Source organism: Vanrija pseudolonga, chromosome 2 (assembly GCF_020906515.1).
Source record: "Vanrija pseudolonga chromosome 2, complete sequence".
Lineage (NCBI taxonomy): Eukaryota > Fungi > Basidiomycota > Tremellomycetes > Trichosporonales > Trichosporonaceae > Vanrija > Vanrija pseudolonga.
Window position 1 is genome coordinate 3,249,937 of NC_085850.1, and position 26,846 is coordinate 3,276,782.

A 26,846-nucleotide genomic window follows, 5' to 3' on the forward strand; every position below is an offset into this window, starting at 1 on the left:
ACGGCGAGGTCGTGGTGGTGGTATCGAGCAGAGAGCAGCAGCTACACGGACAGAGAGAAAGGATACAGTGAGCGATTGAGCGGCGGCGATGATGGATGTGGTGTCGAGCAAGCAGCAAGTGGGCCCTATGGTACAGAAAGGCTGCTGCCGTTACCTCGACGAGTCGGATTGGAGCGAACGAGCGAGCGAGCGGCAGAGGCAGGGGAGGGCCGCGAGACACTCTGGGAATGAATGAGCTGATCGTCGAGAGCAGAGTGGTGTGGTGGTGGTGGTGCTGCTGCTGCTGCTGCCTGCCTGCACGTCGTCTGTATGATGCGCTGGCTGGTCCGAACCCTCAACTCTCTCCCTGACTTGAATGGCACTCTTGGTCTCCGCGCAAGAAGGACGATTTGCTCCCTGGGATGGGGGGTTGGTTGTTCCGTCGTCGTGCGTCGTGCGTGCATCGTGGTGTCGCTCGCTGGCGACTCTCGGTCGTCCCTGAGGCACCAGGCCAACTGTTCAGGCGTGCGTGACGCACCCAGCCAAGGCAAGGCCACGGCTGTTGACATTTTTGCTTTGCCTGGCCCTCGGCTCCCGCAGCCTCCACTGGAATGTGGCAACGCATTACGACGCCACAGCCGCAAGTTTCGTCGGTGGCACCCTGACTTGGCTACCTGGCTGCCTGGCTGCCCAGCAGCTCATGGCCGAGCTGCCCTCTCCCCTCTGCATGCGGGAAGCCCGGCCCAGGATGCCAACAGAAGAACACTCAGGGAAAACACGCCGTCACACATGAGCCGCCGCCATCGAGTGCATCTCGCCAGCGATTGCATTGATCGGGGCGCTCGCTCGCTCACGGTTGCGGATGCGGCTCCTAGCTAGCAAGTAGTAGTACGCACCACCAATGCATCCTCCGTATCCGAAACCAACACAACGCCTCCCACCGGCGACTCGGAGAGGGGAAGTAGCAAAAGAGGTACGGGGCCTGGTGGCGCGCGAAAGGGGAAAGCGGAGGGCAGGAGCGAGGATGCATACAGACCGTAGCGAGCCAGCAACACGTCGAGCAACCAACGACAATGCACCGAGAGAGCGACGACGCAAACAAATAAAACCCCCCCGCGCATGCATCACACACCAACCTCCGCCATCCTCACCATCAATCACTGGTGCCGACGCCCGACGCCTCCGGGACACATGCGGGTTAGGGTCCTGTGATCCTAGGCGAGATTAAGGTGCGGCTCGGTCTGGGTGGGCGGGGTCGCGGTGCGCATGCCTGCAATGTTCCGGTGAGCGAGACAGACAATGTGTAGAGTCAATTGCGAGGCGGCGTGCGGCGCGCGTTACCGAGGCCAGAGGATGCTACTACATAGCCTGTCGACGCCGCGTCGTGGGCTGCCGCGGCTCGCTCGTTGGCCTCGTTGGCCGCGCACCAACGTGACTGCCTTTGGCGCCGCCCCCGCCCCCCGCCCCGTCGCCCACAATAACAACCAGGCCCAAACCAGATCGCGGACAAAAAAGCTTGTCGTCCACGAGGCTTGACGGCTTGACGGCGTGCGCCGCAGGGCCGCCTCGCATTCATCCCCCACTTCCGCGCGCGTCATTGTCCCCCGCCCGCGACACACATCGTCATCGCCTGAGCCAGCCAGCCAGCAGTAGCCGTGCCATGTCGTTTAATGTGTTGCAAGCAACAGCATTGCATTGATGCGTGCCGCCGCAGTAAGTAATCAACTACGCCCTGCGCATCCTCTCTGCAACGCCGAGGCACACACCTACCTCAACCTACCCCCACGCGCCATGTCGGCAGCCGTGACGAGAGTCTGCCGTTACGGCTGTCATCTCTCCGACTGGTTCACCTCCGACATGGCCACAACCGTGATCATGACAGCATGCCCGGCACTATAGGTTGTCGACCCTGCAACCCGATCCCCTACCCATCCATAGGGATGTCGTCTGTCGTCCCACACTCAAGCTGTACATTGCGTCCGGTTCTGCTGGAATGCAAAGGATACGAGATTACAACGAGATGGGACCGCTCCGCGCCCATCCAACAGACATGACCGGCTCCCGCGACGGCCCCCTCCCTCTTTCAGACTCTTGACGACGACAAGCATCACGACGCCTGAACCCGCTTGTAGAACCTAAAGTAGACTGGGTCAGAAATGTGTGGCGGCATTGTGGCAGGCAATGTGAACTCACAAAATGTAGGCAGGTCGGGACTGTTGCCGTTATTAGACAATAGAAACGAATGATTAGCAAACGGATCGATCCTAGCCGAGATCACATTACGTACCACCACGTCGACCTCACGAGCAGGCTGCACCCTGCTGTCTTCGCAGAACATCCACTGATCAGACGAGCGCACAAAGGCGGTGTCTAAAGTAATGTCAGCACACGTCCCCCCGTCCCTGCCCACGCTGCACTCACAGTGTCCGCTGGAAAGTGTGCCCATGTGGTTGCTCACGCCGTAAAGGTCATACTTGAACGGCCCGATCTGTGTCCGGGGGTCGTCCAGGTCCTCTGTGCCAGTCGGCTGTCGGACTGGTACATAGCGCGACAGGTCGAGGTTGGTAAGCGGGAAGATGACCGGTGTCTCCGACTTGTTCCAAAAGCGTCCGCCGTTGACAGGGATGAAGCGCTTAAGCTGGATAAGAAGGACAGGCGGTAGCCGCACAAGCGTTAGGGTCTTGGACGCTCTTCGGTTGACCTTGCAACGAGGGCAGAACCTGTTCGTGTTAGCAGAGTTGCTAGATTGGTCGCCAAGTGCATGTGGAGCGCGGGGGCTGGCGAGTAACCAAGGTGACTTTCACACCCAGTCCAAAAGTGCGGTTGTAGGCACGGAGAAAGAGGCACATTCAGGGACACACAACCGGGCTAAACGATGAAGGTGAAGGGGTAAAGCACGAGTCGCGTTTTATGCAACTGTTAACGTCGGCTGTCTCACCATTTCTCGTCACCATCCAGGATTTCGGGCTTGACAAACTGGTCGAACAGCTCAGGCAAGACTACCTTGCTCTTGGTCGTTGGGAGGTCCAGAGTGAGCCACTGGAAAGAGTCGTATACAGTCGACGTCTGAGACACGTTAATCATTTACCAAAGTTATGGTTTCGCTTCGTGCCTTCGGCGCAACTCACCTTGTGGCACGTCAAGCATTCCATCCGGTTCATGTACTGGCCCTGGAAGAGGTCGACGATCAAACTGTCGTTGCGCATCTTGTAGATTTGCCATTCCTTGTCGCTGGCAATCTGTGGTGGCAGGGTCTCGAGTGCTGCTTCGCGCTCCGGGGTCATCTCAATCGGCTTGGGTCGAGTCTTGATCCTGTTAAGATCTTCGTGCAATCCGTCCATGACGAACGACAGGAACTCTTGCGAATCATGCTGCTCAGAGCCGGCGAAATCGCTCTTGAAGTTGATGATGGATTTCTAAGCAGATGTCAGCGAACAGGCCGCTGTGGCTCCTCGTCTCACTCACCCTAAATGTGATTGGCGACAAGAAGGTATAGTTCTCTCCCCAGAGTGCACCGAGGAGCTCGGCAAAAGCATGTGCAAGGTCACCCTTTGTACCGAGGGGGTTGTACACGTTGATGTCCCGCTTGTACCGCCCGTCGAGGAAGTATCGTGCAAAGGGTAGTGTAGCGCTCAGACACTGAACAGTCGAGTTCATGTAGCAGGTGCTGGATGTCAGCTGCTATCCAAACATGGGGACTTACTTTCCCAGATTCTTCAAACCCGTCAGGCCAAGCTTGGTGTTGCGCCAGTAGCGCACCCCGTAGTTTGGAGCAAGCTGGTCAACGCTTCGAGTCGACACGGTCCTCGGCATCGGCCTCGGGTCTTGGCGTTCCAGGCTGTGAGTTGCGACCGCGGGCGGTGGCTGCGGCACCTGTGCCAGGGCATGAGGCTGGGGGTAGTCGATCGACGGCCGTGACGTGGTGGTATGTCCCGAGTATCCTTGGCTGTCCAAGTATCCGCTCTGTCGTCGTGCCCCGGCGCCGGGATGGATCGAGGCCCGTGGTGGTGGGGCGATAGCAGACGGCGCGTTGTATGACGAGATCGACGCAGAAGACGCGTGAGACGTACGCGGTAGCGATGGGGACTGGGCCGGTCGAGAAGCGTCATACCCTGCGTATGCAAGACTCGAAATTGATGCCGATGAAGCGTGCGCGCCAGTCATCGACTGAGGAGTGGAATGGGCAAACTTCGAAGTCAGTAGGCTATCTCAGCATCCACCTACGTTCTCGGTGATGCCCCTCGCATACTGCGACGACTGGTGGTAAGCCGGCGCTTCGCGGCTCTGCTTCTTTGCCAGAAGATCTGCGTTCGTCCTGTTCCCAACGGGCTTCGGTCCACTAAAACGTTGTCAGCGGAGCCTCAAAGTCAACACTCACAGTGGTACGGGTCCGTGGCCATTCGTCTTGGGGTTGTAGGGCCGACTTTGCTGCTGCTGCGCCAGTTGGTGCTGCTGCATCGAAGCCTTCTGTCTGGCCATGATGAACTTGACCCAGCCCTCAAAGCCGCCGATGAGCATTGCCGGGAATCGCGGCAAAGTCTTTCTAAACTCATTCTCGCCAATGATGGACCAGAGCCTGGAGATGGGAGTTGGAGGCTCGCCCTTCTTCGGGAACGTAGTTGAACGTTTATCGTACAGCACAACCAAGTCGTACTTGTGTCGGTTCTGGAACGCGAGTTGCTGCGCTTGAGGGGACAGCGACATGGCGTCCTCGAGCTGCGTCGAGGTGAGTCTGCCACGAGTCAGCCAATCATCCTGCCTTGTCCTACTCACCCATCACGCGCCAGGACGGTGGGGTCAATCCAGATAACGTTGATCTTGGCTCCGCGTGCAACATACTCGGCGCCAACATAGCCGGTCGAGTATTCTTTCTCGTCTCTCACATCAAGAAGAAGCACGTCAATAGACGAGTTGAGGAAGTAGCTCCTCAGCGTCTCGGGTGTGATGGCGTTGGTGATGGGGAATTCTGGCTTTCCGAGCTGAGCAGGCGCGAACCCGGGAGCTTGGGACTCCGTCTGCGAAGGCCCTGGCCTGCTGTTGGAAGGGGACACGGCCGCAGATCCTGCTCCTGCCCCGGCCCTGCCGTTGGATGACGAGCTCGCAGGGTTGATCACATTTCCGCTGACCTTTGGCGACGGGAATGCCACTGGGACAGATCCCCGATGGCCATGAGCAGCGTCTGGCGCAGAGCTGGATGGTGTCGAAGGTGACATCGCTGGCCCCGCTGTTCTTGGCTCGGGCATCTTGATCACCGGATCGGGCATGCTGGCTGCAGGAGCAGGAGGTGCGACTGACGCGGGAGCTTCGCCCAGCGGGGACTCATCTGGTGGCGACGAGGCCAGAATCCCTTTGTCGCTGACGATTGGCGTGCTGGCCGGGCGCTTGAGGTCGACGTAGAGGTCAGGACTAGGCGGGGATGGGAACGCCTCGACATCGTGGAGGCTGTCGGCCGGGGCGGGTGGTGGTGGCAGTGCAGACTTCGGCTCTTCGCGGCCGGGGAGGTGGGATGGGACTGATGGGAGTGTGGGGAAGGCGGGGAGATCCGGAAACGACGGCAAGTCGTCGAGAACGGGGCTTTTAGTAGAGGATGCCGATGCCGGTGCCGGTGTGGTATCACTCAAGCCCAGCGAGGGGACAGACGGGAGGGCATCCTCAAACTGCTTGCCGAAGTTGTCGAGGGAAGGGAAATTCGCCTCAAAGTCGCCGAGGTCGTCACGCGGTACGGGCGAGACACTCGGCACTGGTGACAGCCCACGCGGTGCTGGCGACGGCAATGGACGAGGACCGCTCGGGCTTGACGGGCGATGGGGCAGAGCTGCAGGGATCTTGGGCGGGCTCGTCAGCGGTGTGGAGTCGAGGAGCCCCTTCGTCGAGCTCGATGACGGGAAGGACGACAGCTGTGGGCGGGGGCTCGGATCGGCCACTGGCGATGGCTGCTTCGTCGGGCTCGAGGGGCGAATGACCGGAATGGACGCAGATGTGGGAACCGTGCCGCTGCTGACGCTTCCTCCAGTCGCGACCGACTTGAGCGAGTGGCTCGAAGCACCTGTCTGCTGCGCGGCGACGTGGAGCCCGTTGGCGACTGGCGGCGAGCGTGCAAGACTGCTGGACGCCGACACGCTCGAGGTTGGGCGGTGTGCGGTTGTCGACACTGGAGGAGGCATAGCTGATGACGAGGAGCCGGTGCTGATGCTGACTGTTGGTTCGGGGCTCGTCCCAGTCGCGGCTGCGGACGCCGCCCCATTCCGCGCAGCACCGAATCCGCTTGCACCGCCGCCCCCGCTACCGACGGTCGCGCTGGTAGTCGAGGCTGATCTTGAGTGGGACACAAAATCTCTGCTGATGCGCTTGGACCCGCTTCCGACATCCATTCCGCGGCCGCTCAGAGCCTTCATGCGATCGGCGATGGAGCCGCCAGCCTCTTCGTCCAACGACGGTGATGGAGCAGGCGCGTGGCTGCGATAACGCGTCAGCACTGGATAACCATGACAATGAAAGTGGAAGGGCCTGCCCCTCCCGGTATGAGCAGCTTCTGCGACCGCCAGAATCCAAAACTCGGTGGAAGCGGCCCCGCCGCCCAAGTCAGTCAACGCTTACCTGTCTGCTCCTACCGTGCGGCTCGACGCAGGGACTGGCCTGTAGCGCATGAGCACCGCTACATGATGATTTCCAGTCGAGGTACTCACGAGGTTGGTTCGGACAGAGCCCGCTTGAGCTCTTCTTTGAGCGTCGTGGCCTTCTGCACGGCCGCCTCCCATGTCTTTTGTGGTGTGTCAGCTGGGCTCCGACGCCATGCGACGCAACACGTACGGGCTTGAACTCGCTGACACGCGTCGCCCAGCGGGGGTCAGCCGCCTTGGCTTCCTTTGTGCCAGGGTGGAAGAGGGCGTTCTTGTAGGCAGTGGCAAGCTGGGTGTACTCGACGAACAGGGTGGCCTTGCTCCCGCGGCGGTCGGCTTGGCGCGCCGCCTCGGCGTGCTGGAGGGCGAGCTCGAACCATTGCTTGGGCGTGCGGTCGCCGACCGGCAACACGTCTGCGGCTGCGACTCGGAGCTGGTCATACGACATCGAGTCGTAGGCGGCCCGCGCCGTGGGGATGGAGGATCGGGACATTGTCGTCGACGAGGTGTCTATGCGCGAGGCTCCAAGCCAATGTGTCTAGCGAGACATGGGGTGGGGTGCGAGTGTGCGGGGTCGATTGGGGGGCAGCGGGCTAGTGTTACCCGTGCCTATGCAGTCTAATTAGTGTTGTAGAGGAGAGATGGAGAGATTGAAGTGTAAGTAAGCCAAGAAGTCGTCGGCGGTGGGTTGGACACGAGCAGTGACGATGCGTATAGACCGAGTGGGACGAGCTGGCTGCTGGCCAGAAGGCACTGCACTGCAGCTGGCGGCTGCCCCGCCGCGCAACCCCGCCCACCAGCTTATGACGTTTTGTCTCCGCTTTCTAATCTTTGCTAATCAACAAGCCCTCCAAGACTAATCCAATTAGACTTTTTACCCCGCAGCAGCACCACCACCGAGTCTAGGCTCTGCTTCGACTGCGGGCATGCACCGCGCTCGCATAAGCTGTACAAACAAGTCCGACAATTGACAAGCTTGACAAGCGCCCAGATACATACGGTGCAGGTAAAGCAGAGTCTGATGCAATGCAGTGCATGAGTCAGACGACGCTACGCATCAAGGGCGTGCACTTGCACCATTGGACACTCCCAGTTCGCCGACGACGCGATAGGGGCGGGGCAGGGACGGCGACGGCGGCAGCGACGACGATGCGAGTCCCGCGCGCCATGGCCATGGGAATGGGCGCGAGGTACCCGCGACGCGACCATCGGCGTCACTCACTGTTGCGTGTGAGTGTGAGTGAAGGCGGGCGGAAGCTACTAACTGCTGATGTGCATCTTGTCCAAATAGTCTTCTTGAATTCGGATCAATGGGTATCTTCCCTGCTCGTAAAACGCACTATGAGGCGGTCTGGGCACTGGCCGTGGTCGTTGTGCGTTTCTCGAGGTCGCAGTGCATTTGTGGGAAGGGGGGGCGCAGCTGGCAGAGGGCCTGGCCAGGCCATCGTGACGGCGCCGATCAGTGTGTCCGCAGTCGATGGTGGCACCCGCACGGCGCGCCGATCAATGCCCCACACACCACACACCACAACCCAAACACTGTTGCACATTCATAGCCGCTGCAAAACGCATCTAATATCCACGGCCATAGGACTCAGAAAATACCGCATCCCGTCCGATCTGCGAAGTCAAGCTGAGTACCGCCTAGTTAGTACCATGGTGGGGGACCACATGGGAATCCTGGGTGTCGTGGTTTTTGCCAGCGCGTGTTTTGGAGGAAGAAAAAGCGATTATGTAACGAGGTTCACCGTGGCACCCGGCGTCCTTGTTCTCTTCTTTCTTGACTCTTAATCTGTTGGGTTTGCACGCTAGTAGAGAGAAGCCGTCCACGTAGATGGTGATGAGGGCCCTGTCGGACTTGCTGCGCAAAGAAGGTCCACATCCGCCAATGCGACGGCGAGGGCGCGTGCCTCAGTGGTACGCTCAATGTTGAGCTGTACCTCACCCCGCCGACCGGCGCCGCCGTTAAGCCCGGCAAGGTCCTAATGCTCAAGACGGCTATCTATGGCCTCAAGCAGTCTGGCCACCGCCGGTGGCTGGAGCCTAGGACCGGCCTACTCGAACTTGGCTTTGAGGCCTGCGAGGACGACTGGGGCTTCTATCGCCGGAAAACAATGCAACTATCCTTCTCTCTACCAGGGTGCAAACGCCAACAGCCCGGGCCTCGGTCGGCTTCCGGAGTGCTCTTCGGGAGATCTACAGGGCTACAGGTACCCTTGTCGCCGAGGCAAAGTAAACGCCGACGTGCCTCTGCAGCAACAGACACTCGTCGCCAGTCGTTCATTGACTGACGGCATGGGGGCAACCTGAAGCGAGCACCACGGCTAACACCTTTGTTATTGGTACGCAAGGAGATTCCCGTCTTAAGTTGAGGCTAAAGAATCACCCGCAGCAAGCTTATGAAACTTGAAGCCCGGTCGCAGAGGAGGTTGAGCCCTGCTGTTACTGGAGCAACCTGAGTCGCCGTTGGCCAGAAGCTGACGGCATGCGTGCTGCGACCACGCTGACCTGACGGGACTGGTTGCAAGCTGGGTAGAAGGGCTTAAACAATGCCCCGTAGCAAGCATATGAAAGTTGAAGGCCGGTCGTAGAGGTGGGTGAACCTTGGCTGAACGACGCTGAGGTTGACGGCATAGCGTTGCCGAGGTTGTCCTGTCGGTACAGAGCAAGGGCGTCCTTAACCACAAGCTTCACGACACATCCCTTTACATGCCCGCCTTCACAACAACCTTGTCGTTAACCAGTCAAATCGCCTCGTGACCACCTCGGAGTCCCATCACGACCCACCATTACAACTCACCCTCCTTGCGAAATGACCCAGCGGCCGCTTAAAGGGCATTAACTACGTCAAAAATGTCGTAAGTAGGGTGCCAAGCGACAATACACAACAAGCGGGAGCACTGATTGGCGCGAGTCACATGTTGGAGTGGCACACGCTGTGTCGTTAGGAGAAAGCCCGTCTGGCCGTCGAGGTCGAAGTCGAGGTCGAGTTGAAGGTCAAGGCGTTACGTTGCTGCGGGCATACCGCGGGAGGAGCACCAGAGCTGCATTAAACTGTGACCACTTCTGTCACGGTCATCACAGGCGCTTCGTAAAGTGGCCGTGGGGCTCGTCCTCAGGACAAGACCAGCGGCAGACACTGCGCGCCAGCTGACCATCACTGCCAAAACACTGCCACCCTCGTCGTTGAGTCGAGGATTGCCCTTGAGACCAAGCGAGCTGCTGAGACCGGCCACTGGTTGCCTCAGCCCAACTTGCAGACCTGGAGATTCCGTCCTAGCCATGACCGAGCGTCATGGAACGCAAGTCAGGCCTCATGACATCTCGGCTCGCCCCCCCCCCCCCCTGCCTGAAACATGTCCCTCGACGTTCGGGCAAGACAAGACGGCCACCACCGCCGGCCCTCGTCGCTGAGTCGAGCCCCTCCTTCGTCCCGTCCTCCCTGCAGCTAACGTACCAAGTGGCCGACCGAACAGCGTCATCGGGCTAGGCATGCACTGCAATTTTAACCGGATCGCCCGAGTGACAACAAGCTTTACGAGGTAGTGTCACAGTAACGTAATGACCGTCCTTAGGCATCATGTGCCACACTCACGTTCCGCCATGAGGAACGCCGACCGAAGGGCAAGAAGGTTCTATTCGACGTGCCTCGATCGACTTGCGGCAGTAGTCAAGAGCTTGGTCCGAGTAGTCAAGGTGGGCTGGTGGATGTGGCATTACCTGCGGTAGTGGGGTGAGGTGGGGCCATGGTGCTGGGATGGGATGTGGGCGACGACAGCGCCTCTGCCAAGGGCATGTCCTCCTCGCGGCCTTTCTGCGTCTTGAGGCAAATAGGTCGTCGCGTCTAGGAGACAAGATGAGGCATAAAAGACGCGCGGGGGACTCAATCCACCTCCCCATCCCAACACGCCATGCTCCTCTGGTCCATCCTCGCCATCATGGCCGCCACCCCGGCGGTGGTGGTGGCCCAACAGGGCCAGTTTGCCATCCCCCTCACCGGTCTGCTGAACCAGCGCATCGACCCGATCGTCGACCCTGACAACACCAAGGACATTGGTCACCTTCACACCATCTTCGGTGCCAACAACTTTGGCACCAAGCTCAACACGTTTGCCCAGATGCAAAAGGCGACATGTACCACTGCCGCCACGCAGGCCGACAAGTCCAACTACTGGATTCCGTCCCTCATGTTCGTCAACCCAGACGGGACGTACGAACCCACGTGGCTCCAGGGCGCCCGCGCATACTACATGGTCCAGAACCTTACCATGACTGAGCCGTTCCCCGAAGGCCTGCGCATGATTTCGGGCACCGCCACCTCGCGCACCGTCGGCCGCGAGCTCAGGACCAACGGCATCCATATCGAGTCTGAGATTTACAGCGGCGCCAACAAGGGCAACAAGGCCTTGGGGTTCAACTTGCCCAACCCCAAATATGATAACCGCCCCCCGCCCGATCAGATCAGGCTCAAGATCCAGTTCCCTGGCTGCGGAAACGGCCAGCTCGACTCGACTGACCACTTCTCGCACATGACGTGGCCGCTCAACAGCAACAACCAGTGGGATGCTCAGTTTGGCATCAAGTGTCCTCCGAGTAAGTCGAGTCCCTGTAATCTGTCTCTGACATAAAGCGCACCCGAAGAGGTTCCCCACCCTCCAGCTCGAGGTCTACTGGGCCCTGTACACTGGGCAGAGGTCGAGGTGGCGCAACGGCGCCAACGACATCAACGTCGCCTTTGCGAACGGCGATACTTTCGGCGGCTCGCTCCACGCCGACTTTGTCAACGGGTGGAACACCAACGTGTTCCGTGATGCCATCAAGTCGACGGTCTGCCTTAACAGCGACGCGACGAACGAGAACTGTCCCGCGTTCAAGCCGACTGTGAACTACGACACGGCGAAGAAGTGCCGCTACGCTGGCATGGTGCTGGACGAGAACTCGGACGTGGGCCTTGGCTACTACAAGCCGCTGAAGAACCTCCCCGGGTGCAACCCCCGCTGGGACGAGTCGGGCGGCAGCACCAAGCCGACCGCCTGCCCTGCCGGGTACGTCAAGCCCGGATGGACGTGGCCCAACGTCGCGTATGGGAACTGGAACTGGCCCCTCGCGGTCGACTTCCCCAACGCCCCGAGTGGTAAGCCGTCCGACTCTTGGCTCTCCCAGTTCGCCGCGACGCTCGGTGAGCGTTTCGTGGCGTGGGGCTCTGTTGCCAGCACCCCCGGCGGCACGAGCGAGGATGTCAAGAACAACAAGAACCTCGCCACTGCGCCGAACAAGGTTCAGCAAGTTGTTGGCCTTTAAGTATTTCCGTTTTGAGATATAAGCCGCTGGACACTGGCGAGCCCATGTGTTAAATGTAGCCTATACACGATGCATTGCTTGGCCGAGATTTGTTGCAGGTGCCACATTTAAGCGGTCTTCACCCACGCGAGTGCCACGAGTTCGCCGGTTCGCCACTAGTCACGTGACGGCCGATCAAGATTGAGATTTCTGTTGCACTCTCTGAAATCTGAACGACCTCCACCACAACATCTACAACTGCACATCATACCCCACACGCACCATGGCTTTCCAGGAGGGACAGCCCTCGTCGTCTAAAGGCGCGGGAAGGCCCAAGGGCAAGGGAAAGGGCCCGCAGAAGCCTCTCGTCAAGAAGAACGACGCCAAGAGGTCGCGCAACAACCAGGAGCTCGCCGACCTCCAGAAGCGCATCAAGGAATATGTGAGTTGGCCAGAGTCGGGACGCCGAACTGACAAGCAGGAGCCGCCAGCAGAGCTCACACTCTTCTCCCAACTCCCCCTCTCGAGCCGCACGCTGCGAGGTGAGCTCCAGAGCGGCCTCAGAGCTGACCCCAGGCCTGAAACACAGCCACTTCCTCAACCCGACCGCGATCCAGGCTCAGTCGATCCCCGAGTCGCTGCGCGGACGCGACCTCCTCGGCTCGGCACGTACAGGATCAGGGAAGACGCTCGCGTTCCTCATCCCTCTCCTGGAACGACTGTACCTCCAGCGCTGGGGCCCGATGGACGGCCTCGGCGCCGTCGTCATCTCGCCGACGCGTGAGCTCGCCGTGCAGACGTTCAACGCCCTCAGGGATATCGGCCGCTTCCACACCTTTTCGGCTGGTCTTGTCATCGGCGGCAAGCCGCTCAAAGAGGAGCGCGACCGTCTCTCGCGCATGAACATCCTCATTGCGACGCCCGGTCGCCTGCTCCAGCACCTCGACAGCACTGTTGGTTTCGAAAGTGCTGGCGTCAAGCTGCTTGGTGAGTTAGCTAGCAACCAGATGGCCGAGCTAACATTCAGTCCTTGACGAGGCGGATCGCCTCCTCGACATGGGTTTCCTCCCCGCGCTCCGCGCCATCATCCAGCACTTCTCGCCATCGGAGACCGCCCGCGCCGACCGCCAGACTCTCCTCTTCTCCGCTACTCAGTCCAAGGACCTCGCCGCCCTCGCCAAGCTCTCGCTCCACGACCCACTGTACATCAACACCAACAAGCCGGGAGAGGAGGGCGTTATGCCCGCCAACCTCGAGCAGTACTACTCGGTCGTGCCTCTTGAGCGCAAGCTCGACGCGCTGTGGGGCTTCATTAAGAGCCATCTCAAGATGAAGGGCGTCGTGTTCGTCACTTCCGGCAAACAGGTCCGCTTCATCTTTGAGACCTTCCGCCGCCTGCACCCCGGTCTTCCTCTCATGCACCTCCATGGCAAGCAGAAGCAGCCGACCCGCATGGCCATCTTCGAGAAGTTCTCGTCCTCCAACTCGGCCCTGCTCATCTGTACCGACATTGCCGCACGAGGTCTCGACTTCCCCGCTGTCGACTGGGTCGTCCAGCTCGACTGCCCCGACGACGTCGACTCGTACATCCACCGTGTGGGCCGTACCGCCCGCTACCAGAGTGAGGGTAAGGGCTTGTGCTTCCTCCTCCCGAGCGAGGAGGAGGGTATGAAGGCCCGCTGGGCTGAGAAGGGCATCGACGTCAAGATGATCAAGATCAAGGAGAGCAAGATGGGCAAGCTCGACCAGCAGATGCAGAGCTTCTGCTTCAAGGAGCCTGAAATCAAGTACCTTGGACAGAGGGCCTTCATCTCCTACATGCGCTCGGTTCACATCCAGAAGGACAAGAGCATCTTCAAGCTGTCCGAACTACCAGCCGAGAAGTACGCCGCCAGCATGGGTCTTCCTGGTGCTCCTCAGATCAAGCTCCTCGACCAGGGCAAGAAGGTCAAGGAGCGCGGTGGTCCCAAGAAGGACGACGATGAGGAGGGCCCGACGGTTGTTCACCAGAAGCTCGCCCCATTGAGTGACGAAGAGGATGAGGATGATGACGATGAGGATGATGATGACGAGGAGTCGGAGGACGAGGAGAGCGACGAGGACGACGACGAGGCCGCGTCTGGCTCTGGCTCCGACTCCGAGTCTGAAGACCTCCCCGTTCGCTCTGCACCCCAAGTCCGAACAAAGTACGACCGCATGTTCGAGCGCAAGAACCAGGACATTCTCACGGATCACTACTCGAAGGTTGTGGCGCACGACGACGACCTGCTGGCTGCCGGAGCGGACGACGACGACGATGTGTTCACACTGGCCCGTCGTGACCACGACATTGACGACGACGAGGCCGCCGACCTCGGCATCAGCGAAGCCTTGGCCGACCCTTCCAAGGCCAAGCCGCTCATCACTTCAGACGACCTGTCAAAGCGCAAGCTGAAAGCCGCGGCCACGCGAACCGGCCAGCTCAAGAACCGACCTGCACCCACCAAGGTCGTGTTCGGCGAGGACGGCGAGGCGCGGGATATCTACGAGAAGGGTATCGAGGCCGAGCAGGCCGCGGCTGCGACGCGTGATGGCTACCTGGCGGAGGAGCGCGAGCGGATGGCTGCTGCCGACATTGTCGACCGAGAGGTGGCAAGGGAGAAGCGCCGCGAGAAGAAGAGGAAACGCAAGGAGCGCGAGCGCGAGCTCGAGGGCGCGTACTCGGACGACGAGGGTGGCGCTGTCGCGTTCATTGGCGGCGCCAGTGGCGACGAGGAGCCGTACGAGGGCTACACCGGCTACACGGGAGAGGGCATTGGCTCTGAATCCCCCGAGCCTGAGCCTACGCGCCCTGCGAAGAAGAAGCGCGACGCGGCTCCTGCCCTCGAGGATGAGGAGGAGTTGGCGCTCCGGTTGTTGCGTGGCGAGTAGACTTGTGTCAGGGGTACTGTGATGCATCATGTAAACGGACGTCACGACTAACGGTCAACATCGGAGGACGAATATAATCAGCTTTTGTAATGGCCAGTCCAGCCCATGCTATGCCGACTCGCTCAATTGTCATCCCCTGCATGACAATGTCATGCATGGCAGCTCCAGCGAGGTGATGACCGACTGAGCGGGTAGTGCACATCCTTGCGGGTCGCGAGGTGCATGGTGTGCATCGGGCCGGATATGGGTGCAGTGCGAGCGGGCAGCAAGCTGTAGCTGAGCGAGCGACCGGGGTGCGCTGCGGTGCGCTCGTCGCCTGTGCCCGTACCAGCCCAGGTCGTCGGTGCTTTCGTTTGGCGTGGCGGAGAACAGGACAGGGGTTAGTTGCAGGTGAGGAGGACTCGAATCGCGCTCAGTAAGTGCTCGCGCGTTGCCTCAATCATCCAGGTGGCTCGGCTTGCTGGTGCCACCGCCACTGCGCCTATTATGGGGCACCCACCCAGGGTCGGCCTCGGCGACGGCCGTAGAGCGGTGTGGGGGTGGCTCCCGCTGCCTGTTGCACTCTGCCATGGATACATACAAGTCTTGTCTGTTTCGATCTACATTCAGGCGCTGGCTGGGCGTAGCCTCGCGCGGTGTGCTGCGTAGGCTTGCGGGTGGGTTATGGCCCTTTGGGTTGGTTGGTGCTGCGTACTGGTGTGCTGGCTGGCACGCCAAGCGGCGGGTTGATTCTGTATCGCGTCAGCTATGGTCTGCCCATCACTGCCCCGCACAACTCACACTCGCGCACGTCCTGGAACCACCAGCCCTCCTTCTTGTCAGTCGGGCTCCTGCCCAGCTGGGCCGTGGTCGTCTCGGGACTCTCGGCGGGCGCGTTGGCCTTGGTCTTGACCGACACGGCCTTTGGCTCCTGCTGTTGCTTGGCGGCGGCGGCTTTGGCGGCCTGCCCCTTCATCGGCACAGCCTGCACGTCGTCGCTCTCGTCGTCGTCGTCGTCGTCCTCGAACGCCTCCTCGACGACGAGGTTGGCCGCGGCGACCTTGGCGCCGGGCACGACGGGCTTGGCGGCCGTGTCGAACAGCGCGTAGCTGTTCGAGAAGGACTGCCTGCGGACGGGCTGGATCTGGGCCATTGTGTGGGTGTGGGTGTGGGTGTGGGTGTGGGTGTGGGTGTGGGTGTGGGTGTGGGTGTGGGTGGTTGGGTTGGGGTTGGGGTTGCTCGAGGTGGACTGGGCTATTATAATCGCGCAGTGGGCGACAGTGCAATGCCAAGAGCGCGCTCCATTGCTGTAGCAGGCGTCGTCACTGACGCTGATGCAGCCCCCCCATCCCATCATCCCATTGTGAATGGTGGGTTGGGATCAAGAGGTCACGGGGCCAAGAGACCGCCGCCACTGTCGGGACCCCACGCCAGGGCGGCATCCTTCGGCTTACGAGACGCATTGCCGGCCCGAGTCGAGACCCGACGGAATCTGACTTCTTGTTGTTGTCGTCACAGTCGCCTGCGAGCCTATTGCTGTTGTGAACAAGCTCACCTCCATCTCTACCGACAGCCCCTGCCTGCTCCTACTCGTACAAACAGCCTACTGACAGAGCACAGAGGCCCCTCAATCCCATCCTGTAGTCGCCCTCCACCGTCGAATGCTCACAGCTCACTCACACCGTCAACCTCACCGGCTTCAACCCGCCCAGCTCCTCCCCACTTCCCACTCCCCACTCCCTACAATATCACACACTTCCGGCTCCCATGGTTCGTCGTGCTATGTCGAGACATGTGCCGCTTCCGCACGCCGTGCTGCCGTATCTGGCGCACAATCTCCGCAAACGCTGGCAAGATGCCGATGTTGTCGCGCTGGCGGCGTCAGCGACACTCCTCATCGCCCACCCACCGCCGACGTCTCAAAGTACGGGCAGCCCGACTCGATAGCCAGCGCCTCGGCCGTCTGCGGCGCCACCTCCCGCTCGTCGACCAGGTCGGCCTTGTCTCCTCGTCAGCCTTGCCTCGCTCCTCACTCACTCCCAATGATGACCATGGGAATCGTCTGCGCGTGCACTGGGTTCTTGATCCGCCGGATGCTCTCCCTCACCCCTCTGACCTCGTTGATTGTCTCCTTCTGGATGAGCCTGCCAGAAGATCAAATGTCAATCGGCTGGTTCGCCTCTTTTGCGCTCCCGGACCGCCCTGCCCGTGCGTGCGTGCGGCTGCTCACGAGAAGACGAGGATAAAGCCGTCCGAATCACGAATGAACAGGTCGTTCAAGGACAGATATTGGTCGATGCCAGCTGATGGTGTGAGCGGTGATGGTGGGGTAGGCGTGGCCGCCTCAATGGTATAGCCGGGAGGAGGACCGGCCGCCCGCCAAATACGCGTCGCCTTGCTTGGCGGATAGCAGTGGCCAAGCTGCCTCGGGAGGGCCGCCGACGCAGCACGCTCGAGCCGGACGAGGCAGCAGCTGCTCGACGCCGTGATATCCGGATGTCTCCGCCGCTTAGAGGACATCGAACCGGCGAAGCAAGGGAGCTCGTCACGTCGAGCAGCACCACATGGCGGCCATTGAAGCATCGCGCGCCCACTCACCAGTGTCGAGAATCTCAAGGAGGCACGGTGTGCCGTCGACTTCAAACTGCCGCCGATCTGGGGGTGAGCTCGGTGGTCGCCGAAGGGCACCACGCCGACGCAACGCACAAGAGTCTTCGACTGCACGCGGGTATGCGCAGCGATAACGAGAAGCAAGAAGCGTCAGCTGCGCGTGCGAGCTATTATCGGCACCCGGTCAGACTCACTCGTGGGGTCGTACATCTCGAGGTACTCGCCGTTGATGAACCGGATCGTGACGGCCGACTTTCCCACTCCGCCGGAGCCCATCACTGCTGCCTGGGTGTTGTGAGCGGTGTGTGTCCACGGCGACGTGGCCGACTCACTCTGTATACTCGCATGGTTATGATGCAGTGGGGCCTCTATCTTGTCATTTACAGTGGAGTTTGGAGTGATTGTGTAATGTGCTGGTGCTGGTGCAGCAGGCGTTTGTGGTTGTGCGCGATCGCTGCTGGTGGTGGTATCGGCCGGATTGGATTCAACGTTACAAGCAGCTTTTGGCGAGGTCGACAGTCGTCTAGTGCACTGTAGAGCGCGAACGGCAGGGGACCAGGCGTCGAGCGCGCGAGCTGCTGATCGTCGGGCCAAGGGGTAACGACGGGGGGTGCGGGGGTTGCGAGTCGTGACGACGATTTGCAGTGCGCGTCGATGCGTGTACGTGGAGCGCTCAAACGTGAGCTTTGCGCGTTGAGGCCGATGAGCTGCGAAGTTGGAGAGCGTGCGTGCAAGTAAAGAACAAGTCAACGATCAGTGCTGCTGGCGTCGAGCAGAAGAGCAGAGTTGGCCCGTCGGCCGGGCTGCGAGCACCAGTCTGCGGCGGCGGCACCGGGCACCCAGCCAGCAGCAATGGTGTGATGACAGTCTGCTGCTGCTGTTGTCCGCACTGGCCTCCCTCATTGTCGTCGCCCTTAGTCGGCGCATGATGCTGCTGCTGACCACCGGGTTGTTTGCTCGGAGAGAGCGGCGCGGCGCAAGCCTCCTGCGACCGTGCGGCGTCGACCCTCGACGCGGTCGCAGCAGAGGCGTTGGCGCTCGCTGGCAGTAGCAGCAGCACGCCAGGCGCCAGGCGCCGCCGCCGCCACAAGCCCACAAAGCTGCGCGCACATGGCAGCCAGCCAGCCATGCATTCATAGGAGGTTCGTGCTGCAGTACCACCCAGCCGACAGACACGTCATGGAGGTCGATGTCGCCGTCGCCGCCGTCGTCGTCGCCACAATCTTATCACGTCGTCGTCGTCGGCATGCATCGCCACGTCGCAGTGACGCTGTCGTGTCGCTTGCAGCCCAGCCAGCGCTTGTTTCGCGCCACTCGTCCGCCTGCCCCACTGAAATCGCGGGGCCCTGAAGGCCGACGACGAGGTTTATTTGGTCCTTGGGGCCGTCAGACGACGACACAATTCATCTTGTCTTGTCTTGCTCCACTCCACCCCCACCTCACTCGGCATCGAGCCTACGCTGCACACCGCGCGCACATCGTCGCATCGCAGCAGTAGAGCTCGTACACCTCTTGCCGAGCGGCTGCTCACCCACTCCACCAACCAACCATGGCGACCACCACCACCACCAACTCGACGCTCTTCGCCCCCCCCTTTGGCCCGCTCAACGCCGTCCGCGAGCACGTCGTCCGCAATGCCGCGCCGCTCAACCCCCTCCGCTTCCTCTTCTTCTTCGTCGCACCCTGCGTCATAATATACTACCAGGCGCTGCTGCTCGTCTCCCCGGGCGCGAGGAAGAACCGGGGCAAACGCGCCGCGCTCGGCGTGCTCGGCCTCGCGGTCATGCTGAACTCGTGGACCAACTACCGCTTTGTTTGTGAGTCGGCACTGACCAGCGCTCCGTGATAAGCCTTTGCCATCGCACCGTCCTTTGTACTAACCACGCGCAGCACCAGAGCTCAACGCGTTCAACAACGGCTTCACCATCGTCTTCCTGCACCTCGCGCTCAAGTTCATCGAGTTTGGCCTCCTCACCAACCGCGTCCACGACCCGTACATGGCGCTGGGGCGATCGCGGCACGTCGCCGCGGTCGATCTGTGTATCAACTCGCGGATGGTCTCTCTCGGCTCGGTGGGGCTCGACACGGTCGCTGGCCCACCGAACGCCAGCTTGCCAAAGCACCCCCATGTTGAGCGGCACCTCCGTCACAAGCGGCGCAGGCGGCACCCCCGTCCCACTACTCGTTGGGGCAGTGTATCCCGGCACGCACGGCACGCATTCGTGCACTATGTTGTGCTCGACACGCTTCTCGCCCTCCTTTCCCTCGTTGGCCCCGACACGCTCGGCGCGCCGCGAGGCACGCGGAACGTGCTCGACAAGTTCATCGCCTCGACCAAAATCACAGTTCTGCCTGGCATCCTTGACTGGGTGCTTCCCGCCGGGGGTGTGCGTTTCTTTACCGAAGTCTGCGTGCCCCTTGTTATTTGGCAGTCGCTGAGCTGTGGCTACCATTCTCTAGCCATGGCGTGTGTTGGCTCTGGATTTTGGGAGGTGCAGAGCTGGGACGTGGATCTGTTCGACGCACCGTGGCGCGCCGACAGCATCATCGACCTCTGGGGCAAGCGCTGGCACCAGGTGCGTTCGGAGTTTCGGGGCGGTGCTGATGGCAGATGTTCCGACACCAGTTTATTATCCTTTCGGTGACTGTGACACGCGCACTGGGCGTCAAGATTGGCTCGCACGCCCTCTTCCTGCTCACGTTTGTCTTCTCTGGGCTACTGCACGCCTTTGGCGAGCTCAGTATGGACCCCTTGCCCGAGCCGTGGAAGCTTGGCACGTTCTTCGTCCTCGCAGGGCTGGGGTGCGCCATCGAGGTGTCGTTCAAGCGCGCCACCGGCCACCGCGTCAAAGGATTCCTTGGGAGAATCTGGACCTGGACGTTCATGTACTTTGCGGGAGGGCTGGCCACCAACGCGTGGCTCGACGGCGGTATCGCGGGCTGTACCCTTCTCCCCAGCGGTGGCGTGGGTTCCTACACGGCCCCTCTGGTGCTCTCCAGGCTATGCTTGGTTGAGCGCATCTAATGGTTTGGCTCACACACGCACAGATGATCATGCCGTTTCTGAAGCTGATTTCCAAGTCTTCTCCTGCATGACAAGCATCATAGCAACACACAAGTACACAAAGACACACACACACACACACAAGATTTGCATCTCATATCGCCTGTCTAATCTGTACTGTCCACACTGTGGATATACCCTGCATGTAACATATCTAGAAGGGGCGGGCCAGCAGGGCGGTCAGAACTCGTCGCCTCTGATACCGGCGCGCATTTTGAACTCTGGGAGAAGTCAGAAGGCAGTCCATGGTGTCGGGTACTCACTGTACGGCGCATCCGGCTTGAGCCGGTTCTCAGCCGTGTGGCCACGGCGGTTCTTGCCGCCCTTGCCGCCCTCGGGCGTGATCCTGCGCGGGGGTGTGCGTGCCGCGGCGCGCGCAGCGCGGAAACCGGGGTCGTCGTGAGCGACGGTGATGTGCTCGGCGTCGTCGGCAGCGGCAGGGGCGGCAGCGTCGTCCGGGATCGACTCTGCGGCACCCTCCTGATGCTTCTCGGCACCGCTGGCGTCGCCAGCCTCGCCCTCGTGCTCCTCACCCTCCGCACCATCGGCCTCCTCCTCCCCGTCAACACCAGTCAACAGCGGCACCTCCTCGTCGCCCGTGAACCCGTCACCGCCGACCCCCTCGCCCTCAGCATGCTCGTGCACGTCCAGGGGATCAACCACCTCGTGGTCCTCTTCCAGGTCGGCGTCGGGCGCCAGGCCCTGGAAGATACGCTGCCTAGCGTCCTCCTCATCCTCAAGCTTGTGGTGGTCTGTCGGTCGTTAGCGGGTCCTGCCCCAGTACATACGCTTGAAGTGCTCAATGTCTGGGGTCGGTCAGCAGTGCCACACAAAGGGCCACTTACCCTCCGGGTGGTTGTATGACTCTTCTGTCTGCGTTTCGGGCGTCGAGTGGTAGAGCTGGCGTCAGGCATTGCTGGGCTAGGGACCCACCTCCTCGTGGTGCAGGAAGCTGAGACGTTAGCGATGCTTAGCGGCGCGGCCAGTCACGCCGACTCGACTCACTACTCCGACTCCTCGTCGTAGTGGTGCCCGAGGTCCTTGAACTCGTCCTTAAAGTTCGGCAGGGAATCAGGTCCGGCGACCTCGAATTCCGCGAGCGAGACGCGGCCTGCGCGGCGCGTCAGCGGCGGCCCGTGCTCGAAAGGTTGCGACCGGCTCACCGTCCCCGTCCGTGTCGAGCTTGCCCAGCACCTCGGCGATGATCTTCTCCTCCAGCCCGTCGGGCACGTTGCTCGCGCGGTGCGGGTCGAGCACGGAGTGGTGCCGCAGCCCGTAGAGCGCGGCGATCTCGTCGGCGTTCCAGTACCCGTCTGAATTCAGGTCGTGGAGCTTGAAGAAGGCCGGCGGGTCAAAGCTGTCGATGTGGTGCTCGTTGTGCATCTGCGCGAGGAGCACGAGCGTTAGCTCGTGCGAGGAGCGAAGAAGGGAGGCACAGGCAGGCAGCAGCGAAGCCAGCAGCTAGGCTGGTGCACGGCGACGCGGCCCGCGCGCACTCACGTGTGACTCGGCATAGGACAGCCCCTCGTCGCTGCTGCTGCTGCTCTCGCCCCCGTGGGCTCCGTGGTCGCCGTGAGCGAGCGCCACGGACGCGAGGAGGAGGACGGCGGACAGGCGCGGCATGTTGGTGGTGGTGTGTGTGAAGGACGCCGAGCGGACGGATGTTGACGGGCGCCTTGGCTGAAGCGAGTCGTCGGACGGTCGACGGGTCGCGATCCCTGGCTGGCGTCGAGCCATGTGGCGGAGGATTCCACTTCGGGGGGTGGTATGGGCCGGCGTCTCAAGCTACACCTCCTCGTGATCAAGTTGGGCCTGCTCACGATCGTCTCGGCATGCTCCGCTTTACCTTGATATCGTCCTCGTCGACGTCGTTGCCCTTGTTGTCGTCGCTGAGCTTTGAGTCGTGTGTCGCGGAAAAGTTGGCCGTAACCCAAACCGACATTGATCGCAACTCTTTCCGTCGGAAATGTCCGATTTGTTTGTGGTTGACTGGACCAACAAAACCGCGACGGCCTCCACCAGGAGCGTCCACTCGAACCGACATTCTTCCCAACGCTCTTTCTCCCACTTACTCAGCACAATGCCCGCCGACGACACAGCCTACAGAGATCCCAGCGCCGCAGGCGACCGCGACGCAGCGCTGGCGGAGCTGATCACGCTGCTCGACCCCGCGGCGTTCCCGTTCGAGAGCTACGCCGAGGCGTTGGAGCGCTCGAATGGCGATGTCGGGCGTGCGGCCGAGTGGCTTCTCATGCCGGAGGCGAGCGGCAGTGGGACGGGAAGTGTGACTTCCCAACGCTCTGGCAAGCGCGCACGCGGCCTCGACCAGTGGTTCAAGGCGCCCAAGCGATCGAAAGACACGTCGGAGCCGTCCCGCGAGCCGTTGGACGACCGGAAGCCAAGCTCCTCCACCACGCCGCCCAAGTCGCCCCCGCCAGACCGCGCGACGACAGCAGCCAACTGGGCCGCGCTGCTCCGCTCCTCGCCACCCAAGCCAGTCGCGGCCCCAACGAAGAGAGAACCACCACTGCACCTCGCCACGCCATCGGCCCTCGCGGCGGCCAACATCCCGCTCGCGCTCCTCCCCTCCCCGCTCTCGCCGGCGATGGCAAGCGCGCTCTACCACCTCATGATGGACGAGGCTGAGACCGTGCCCTGGCCACGGAACAAGTGGTACCTGAACGGCAAGGAGGTCGAGTCCAACCACCAGGCTACGTCGTACGCGCGCGATCTGGACGAGTACGGCAAGGAGGTCGGCGTGCACTATTACTTTCAGAGCCAGAAGTACCGTGGCGCGAAGGTGAGCGTAGGAGAAGACGGCACTGATGTCAGGTGTTTCCGCCGTTGTTGGCTGAGGCTGCGCGACTCGTCGAGGACGCGGTGAATGCGCACCTGGACACAATACCGCGGTACCCCCTCGAGTATAGGGGCAAGTGGGAGGCGAACATGTGTGCCGCCAACCGCTATGACGGTGCAGCGAGCACGTAAGTGGCGAACTGGAACGGAGTAGGGTGTATGCTGACACACCGACACCAGTGTGGGGTTCCACTCTGATCAGATGACTTGTGGGTCGCGATCGATAGTCTGCTAATGCTAACCCACCAGACCTCGGGCCGTTCCCCACCATCGCATCGCTCTCCCTCGGCACGCCGCGCGCCTTCCGCCTGCGACAGACTGAAGCTGTGGAAGCGGCGTTCGGGACTGGCCGACCGGCGCGCACATATGAAGTGACACTGGGGCACAACAGCCTGTGTTTGATGACGGCTGGGTGCCAGGAGCGGTACAAGCATACGTGAGTTGGCTGTGTGGCGGGGCTGACGACAGCGTGCCGCCTCAACGTGCCCTCGATACGTTTCGCCCCGGGTGGGACATTGAGCAGCAGGTCATTCCCACAGAGGACCAGAAGGCGTACACTACGCGGATTAATATTACGTTTCGGTAAGCTCCTCTACACCATCACGAGCTGACAACAGGTTCTACCGCCCTGGTAAGCTCTCAACAATGGTTAGTTCTCACACCAGACTTCCGCCCCACGCCCAGCGAGGGACCGAGCCCCCGCGATGGCACTCCAATCTGCAAATGTGGCATCCCAACGTATGTACTCGTGTCGACGTCGCTGACGACAGGCTGCTGCGCGCCGACCAAAAGGCCAAGGCGCGGGCGCGGTTGGGCTCTGCGCCGAGTACCAACGGCCAGAAGCGGGTGATCAACGGCGTAGAGGTTGTCGACGACGACATGGTGTACTTCTGGCAGTGCCAGAGTCCGACGTCTACCGGCGAGCTGAAGGGGTGCGGGTTCTTCAAGATTCTCGACATGAAGGGCGAGGGGCGTGGGCCGTGCGTTGGTGATGTTGTGCCGGAGGCTGCGGGTGATGGATCGGGTGCTGGTGGTGTTGGAGCGGATGCCGCGAATGCGTGAGATGAAACTAGTCGGAAGCCGTAGCGCTTGTTGTGAGATAGACATGGTGTGGAGATGCAGGGTATAGTGTTGATGATGGCATGTGTGCGGGAGTCGGGAGTCGCCTAGGCCGCAGTTGCGAAGAGGACGCCGACCGACGCCTACTCGTCCATGTCGACCTCGTTGTCGGGCTCGTCGTGATCTGATTCAGGCACGTCGCCGTACTCGACGTCCCCGCGGTCCTCCATGCCCTCCACATCGTCAAAGTTGGCCTGTCCGAGGCCCTCCTCCTCGGCCTCGTCCTCAGCCTCGACAAACCGCTCGTGGGCGGCCTCGTTGTCGCCCTCGTCCTCGACAGCAGCCTCGAGCTCGGCCTCCTCGGCGGCCTTGCGCGCCGCCTCGCGCTCAGCACGGCGCTCAGCGCGCGCCTTGGCACGAGCAGCGACGCGCTCGGCCTCGCGCCGCGCCTCCTCGGACGGCGCGATCGCGCCCGTCTCGACGCCGAGCGCGTCCGCCAGCCGCTCGAGCTGGGTACGCGCCGGGCTGGGCTGCAGCGTGCCGAGGAAGGACTGGAGCGAAGTAAACGTCGCCTGGGGGGAGAGCTTGGTCGCGCGTCCGACGGGCTCGATGAGGAGCGGCGAGGTGAGCTGCTTGTCCATTGTGTGTTGTGTGTGAGTGTGTTGTGGTGTGTTTGTGGCAGCAATGCTGAAGGCTCAGTCTCCCAAAATTCTGAGAATCCTGCTCTCCGTCATTCGCCTGGTGGAGGTCAGGCACCGACCACATTTGACCCCGTCACCACGTGGCGCGGCGTTTGATTTTGATTTGGTGCTGTGGCGGGGCGGGGGGGATTTGATCCCGCTGCTTGGTCTAGCTGGGTCGCGACGTGACGCGCGCCACGCGCCTGTGTAGGGTGCTGCTGCTGTTTGTGATCGACCCAACAAGCAAGACGGCAGGCAGGCAGGCAGCAGTAACCATCACTCAACCTGCACCAGTCAACTTATACTCTTCTCTCCTCCCTCTCCCCCCATTCATTCCCCTGGCTGGCCCACTCGACACCCCCACACCCTCCCTGCACACCAAAGAACAGCACTCGCCCAACGCGCAGTGCTCACTCGACCACTCGACCACACGCCGGCTTCCGACACGCCTCCGCCAGCTCGCTCGCGCGCTCGCTCGCACCAGCCACCGCACCACACATATCGCCGCCACCCCTTTACGTTGGCTGACTCGACCTGACCAACTCGTCTCCCCACCACCATGTCGCTCGAGAACTACACCAAGCTCGAAAAGGTCGGCGAGGGTGAGTGTGCGACTGAAAACACAGCTGATGCCAGGCACCTACGGCGTCGTGTACAAGGCGCGAGATGTAAACACGGGCCAGATTGTCGCGCTCAAGAAGATCCGCCTCGAGGCCGAGGACGAGGGCGTGCCGTCAACGTCTATCCGTGAGATCTCGCTCCTCAAGGAGCTGAGCAAGGACGACAACATTGTCAAGTGAGTGTGAAGCAATCCGTGGCCAGCCGCGACGCAGTGATGGCCAAAACATCGTGTTGGGCGACGCCGCAGCCACATGCCCCCCCTGCCCGCTCCCCTCCCGAACCACCCCTAACACACACACCAGGCTCCTCGACATTGTCCACTCCGACTCCAAGCTCTACCTCGTCTTCGAGTTCCTCGACCTCGACCTGAAGCGCTACATGGACTCGATTGGCGACAAGGACGGCCTCGGCCCCAACATGGTCAAAAAGTTCTGCTACCAGCTCGTCAAGGGCCTGTACTACTGCCACGCGCACCGCGTCCTGCATCGCGACTTGAAGCCGCAGAACCTGCTCATCGACAAGGAGGGCAACCTCAAGCTCGCCGATTTTGGTCTTGCGCGCGCCTTTGGTATCCCCCTGCGGACGTACACTCACGAGGTGGGTAGTAACGAATAGCACGCGAAGCTCCCCACTCACCCCACCCAGGTCGTCACCCTCTGGTACCGCGCGCCCGAGGTCCTCCTCGGCTCGCGCCACTACTCGACTGCCATCGACATGTGGTCTGTAGGCTGCATCTTTGCCGAGATGGCCATGAGGCAGCCCCTCTTCCCCGGCGACTCGGAGATTGACGAAATCTTCCGCATCTTCCGTCAGCTCGGAACACCAAACGAGGACGTCTGGCCCGGCGTCAAGCAGCTGCCCGATTACAAGGCCACATTCCCCCAGTGGAACGCCGTCGACCTCAAGACGGCCGTCAGGGGACTCGACGCCAACGGCCTCGACCTCCTCGCCCAAACGCTCATTTACGACCCTGCCCACCGTATCTCTGCGAAGCGTGCGCTGCAGCACCCCTACTTTGCCTCCTCTGCCGCCTGAGCGAGCGTTATTGTCACTGTCGCTATCGCTGTCGCTGGGTCCGCTCTACAGCATTTGATACCCCATACTCGAGCGCCTACCCGCGATTATACGGGGGCTGCTGCGGCTGCGGCCGCCAGCCGCCGATGTACTGTATTGTGTCACGGGGGGTCG

The 26,846-nt window shown here is 61.4% G+C and overlaps 10 protein-coding genes and 1 non-coding gene across 11 annotated transcripts; 6 read left to right on the forward strand and 5 right to left on the reverse strand.

Annotated features, from left to right (window-relative positions):
• Positions 1-1,911: 1,911 nt before the first annotated feature.
• Positions 1,912-7,276, reverse strand: DOA4 (Ubiquitin carboxyl-terminal hydrolase 4). The gene is made up of 14 exons (XM_062769538.1): positions 6,790-7,276; positions 6,666-6,739; positions 6,577-6,615; positions 4,753-6,435; positions 4,358-4,711; positions 4,204-4,318; positions 3,683-4,146; positions 3,445-3,646; positions 3,108-3,395; positions 2,918-3,045; positions 2,401-2,699; positions 2,267-2,349; positions 2,173-2,192; positions 1,912-2,114 (listed from the first exon to the last, which is right to left on the reverse strand). The coding sequence occupies exons 1-14, from the start codon at positions 7,090-7,092 to the stop codon at positions 2,087-2,089; spliced, it is 4,080 nt and encodes a 1,359-aa protein (XP_062625522.1). The 5' UTR covers positions 7,093-7,276; the 3' UTR covers positions 1,912-2,086.
• Positions 7,277-8,180: 904 nt separating this feature from the next.
• On the forward strand, positions 8,181-8,291 carry LOC62_02G003013. Its single transcript, XR_009995576.1, has one exon. It is a non-coding gene; the product is annotated as a 5S ribosomal RNA (partial) (ribosomal RNA).
• Positions 8,292-10,510: 2,219 nt separating this feature from the next.
• LOC62_02G003014 (uncharacterized protein) lies at positions 10,511-11,900 on the forward strand (the record flags this gene model as incomplete). The annotated part of the gene is made up of 2 exons (XM_062769539.1): positions 10,511-11,192; positions 11,230-11,900. 2 exons carry the CDS (start codon positions 10,511-10,513, stop codon positions 11,898-11,900), a joined length of 1,353 nt encoding a protein of 450 aa, XP_062625523.1.
• A 231-nt stretch (positions 11,901-12,131) lies between these two features.
• Positions 12,132-14,828, forward strand: DBP4 (ATP-dependent RNA helicase DBP4). The gene is made up of 4 exons (XM_062769540.1): positions 12,132-12,321; positions 12,361-12,421; positions 12,456-12,866; positions 12,907-14,828. The coding sequence occupies exons 1-4, from the start codon at positions 12,163-12,165 to the stop codon at positions 14,787-14,789; spliced, it is 2,514 nt and encodes an 837-aa protein (XP_062625524.1). The 5' UTR covers positions 12,132-12,162; the 3' UTR covers positions 14,790-14,828.
• A 622-nt stretch (positions 14,829-15,450) lies between these two features.
• LOC62_02G003016 (uncharacterized protein) lies at positions 15,451-15,921 on the reverse strand (the record flags this gene model as incomplete). The annotated part of the gene is made up of 2 exons (XM_062769541.1): positions 15,451-15,482; positions 15,570-15,921. 2 exons carry the CDS (start codon positions 15,919-15,921, stop codon positions 15,451-15,453), a joined length of 384 nt encoding a protein of 127 aa, XP_062625525.1.
• Positions 15,922-16,508: 587 nt separating this feature from the next.
• Positions 16,509-17,725, reverse strand: rap-1 (Ras-related protein Rap-1; the record flags this gene model as incomplete). The annotated part of the gene is made up of 7 exons (XM_062769542.1): positions 16,509-16,640; positions 16,678-16,775; positions 16,806-16,912; positions 16,999-17,071; positions 17,367-17,423; positions 17,573-17,663; positions 17,711-17,725. 7 exons carry the CDS (start codon positions 17,723-17,725, stop codon positions 16,509-16,511), a joined length of 573 nt encoding a protein of 190 aa, XP_062625526.1.
• Positions 17,726-18,927: 1,202 nt separating this feature from the next.
• On the forward strand, positions 18,928-20,403 carry LOC62_02G003018 (uncharacterized protein; the record flags this gene model as incomplete). Its single annotated transcript, XM_062769543.1, has 3 exons — positions 18,928-19,195; positions 19,269-19,954; positions 19,990-20,403. The coding sequence occupies 3 exons, from the start codon at positions 18,928-18,930 to the stop codon at positions 20,401-20,403; spliced, it is 1,368 nt and encodes a 455-aa protein (XP_062625527.1).
• Positions 19,736-22,088, reverse strand: SPCC613.03 (putative calcium-binding protein). Its single transcript, XM_062769544.1, has 9 exons — positions 21,943-22,088; positions 21,606-21,825; positions 21,448-21,553; positions 21,376-21,394; positions 21,288-21,342; positions 21,231-21,248; positions 20,706-21,194; positions 19,990-20,663; positions 19,736-19,954 (listed from the first exon to the last, which is right to left on the reverse strand). Exons 1-8 carry the CDS (start codon positions 22,063-22,065, stop codon positions 20,623-20,625), a joined length of 1,071 nt encoding a protein of 356 aa, XP_062625528.1. The 5' UTR covers positions 22,066-22,088; the 3' UTR covers positions 19,736-19,954; positions 19,990-20,622.
• A 434-nt stretch (positions 22,089-22,522) lies between these two features.
• On the forward strand, positions 22,523-24,360 carry ALKBH2_1 (DNA oxidative demethylase ALKBH2; the record flags this gene model as incomplete). Its single annotated transcript, XM_062769545.1, has 8 exons — positions 22,523-23,242; positions 23,275-23,426; positions 23,479-23,507; positions 23,548-23,734; positions 23,767-23,880; positions 23,916-23,929; positions 23,964-24,036; positions 24,069-24,360. 8 exons carry the CDS (start codon positions 22,523-22,525, stop codon positions 24,358-24,360), a joined length of 1,581 nt encoding a protein of 526 aa, XP_062625529.1.
• A 140-nt stretch (positions 24,361-24,500) lies between these two features.
• On the reverse strand, positions 24,501-24,998 carry LOC62_02G003021 (uncharacterized protein; the record flags this gene model as incomplete). The annotated part of the gene is made up of 1 exon (XM_062769546.1): positions 24,501-24,998. The coding sequence occupies one exon, from the start codon at positions 24,996-24,998 to the stop codon at positions 24,501-24,503; it is 498 nt and encodes a 165-aa protein (XP_062625530.1).
• A 332-nt stretch (positions 24,999-25,330) lies between these two features.
• On the forward strand, positions 25,331-26,837 carry CDC28 (Cyclin-dependent kinase 1). Its single transcript, XM_062769547.1, has 4 exons — positions 25,331-25,639; positions 25,674-25,833; positions 25,961-26,255; positions 26,304-26,837. Exons 1-4 carry the CDS (start codon positions 25,597-25,599, stop codon positions 26,691-26,693), a joined length of 888 nt encoding a protein of 295 aa, XP_062625531.1. The 5' UTR covers positions 25,331-25,596; the 3' UTR covers positions 26,694-26,837.
• The last annotated feature ends 9 nt before the right edge of the window (positions 26,838-26,846 follow it).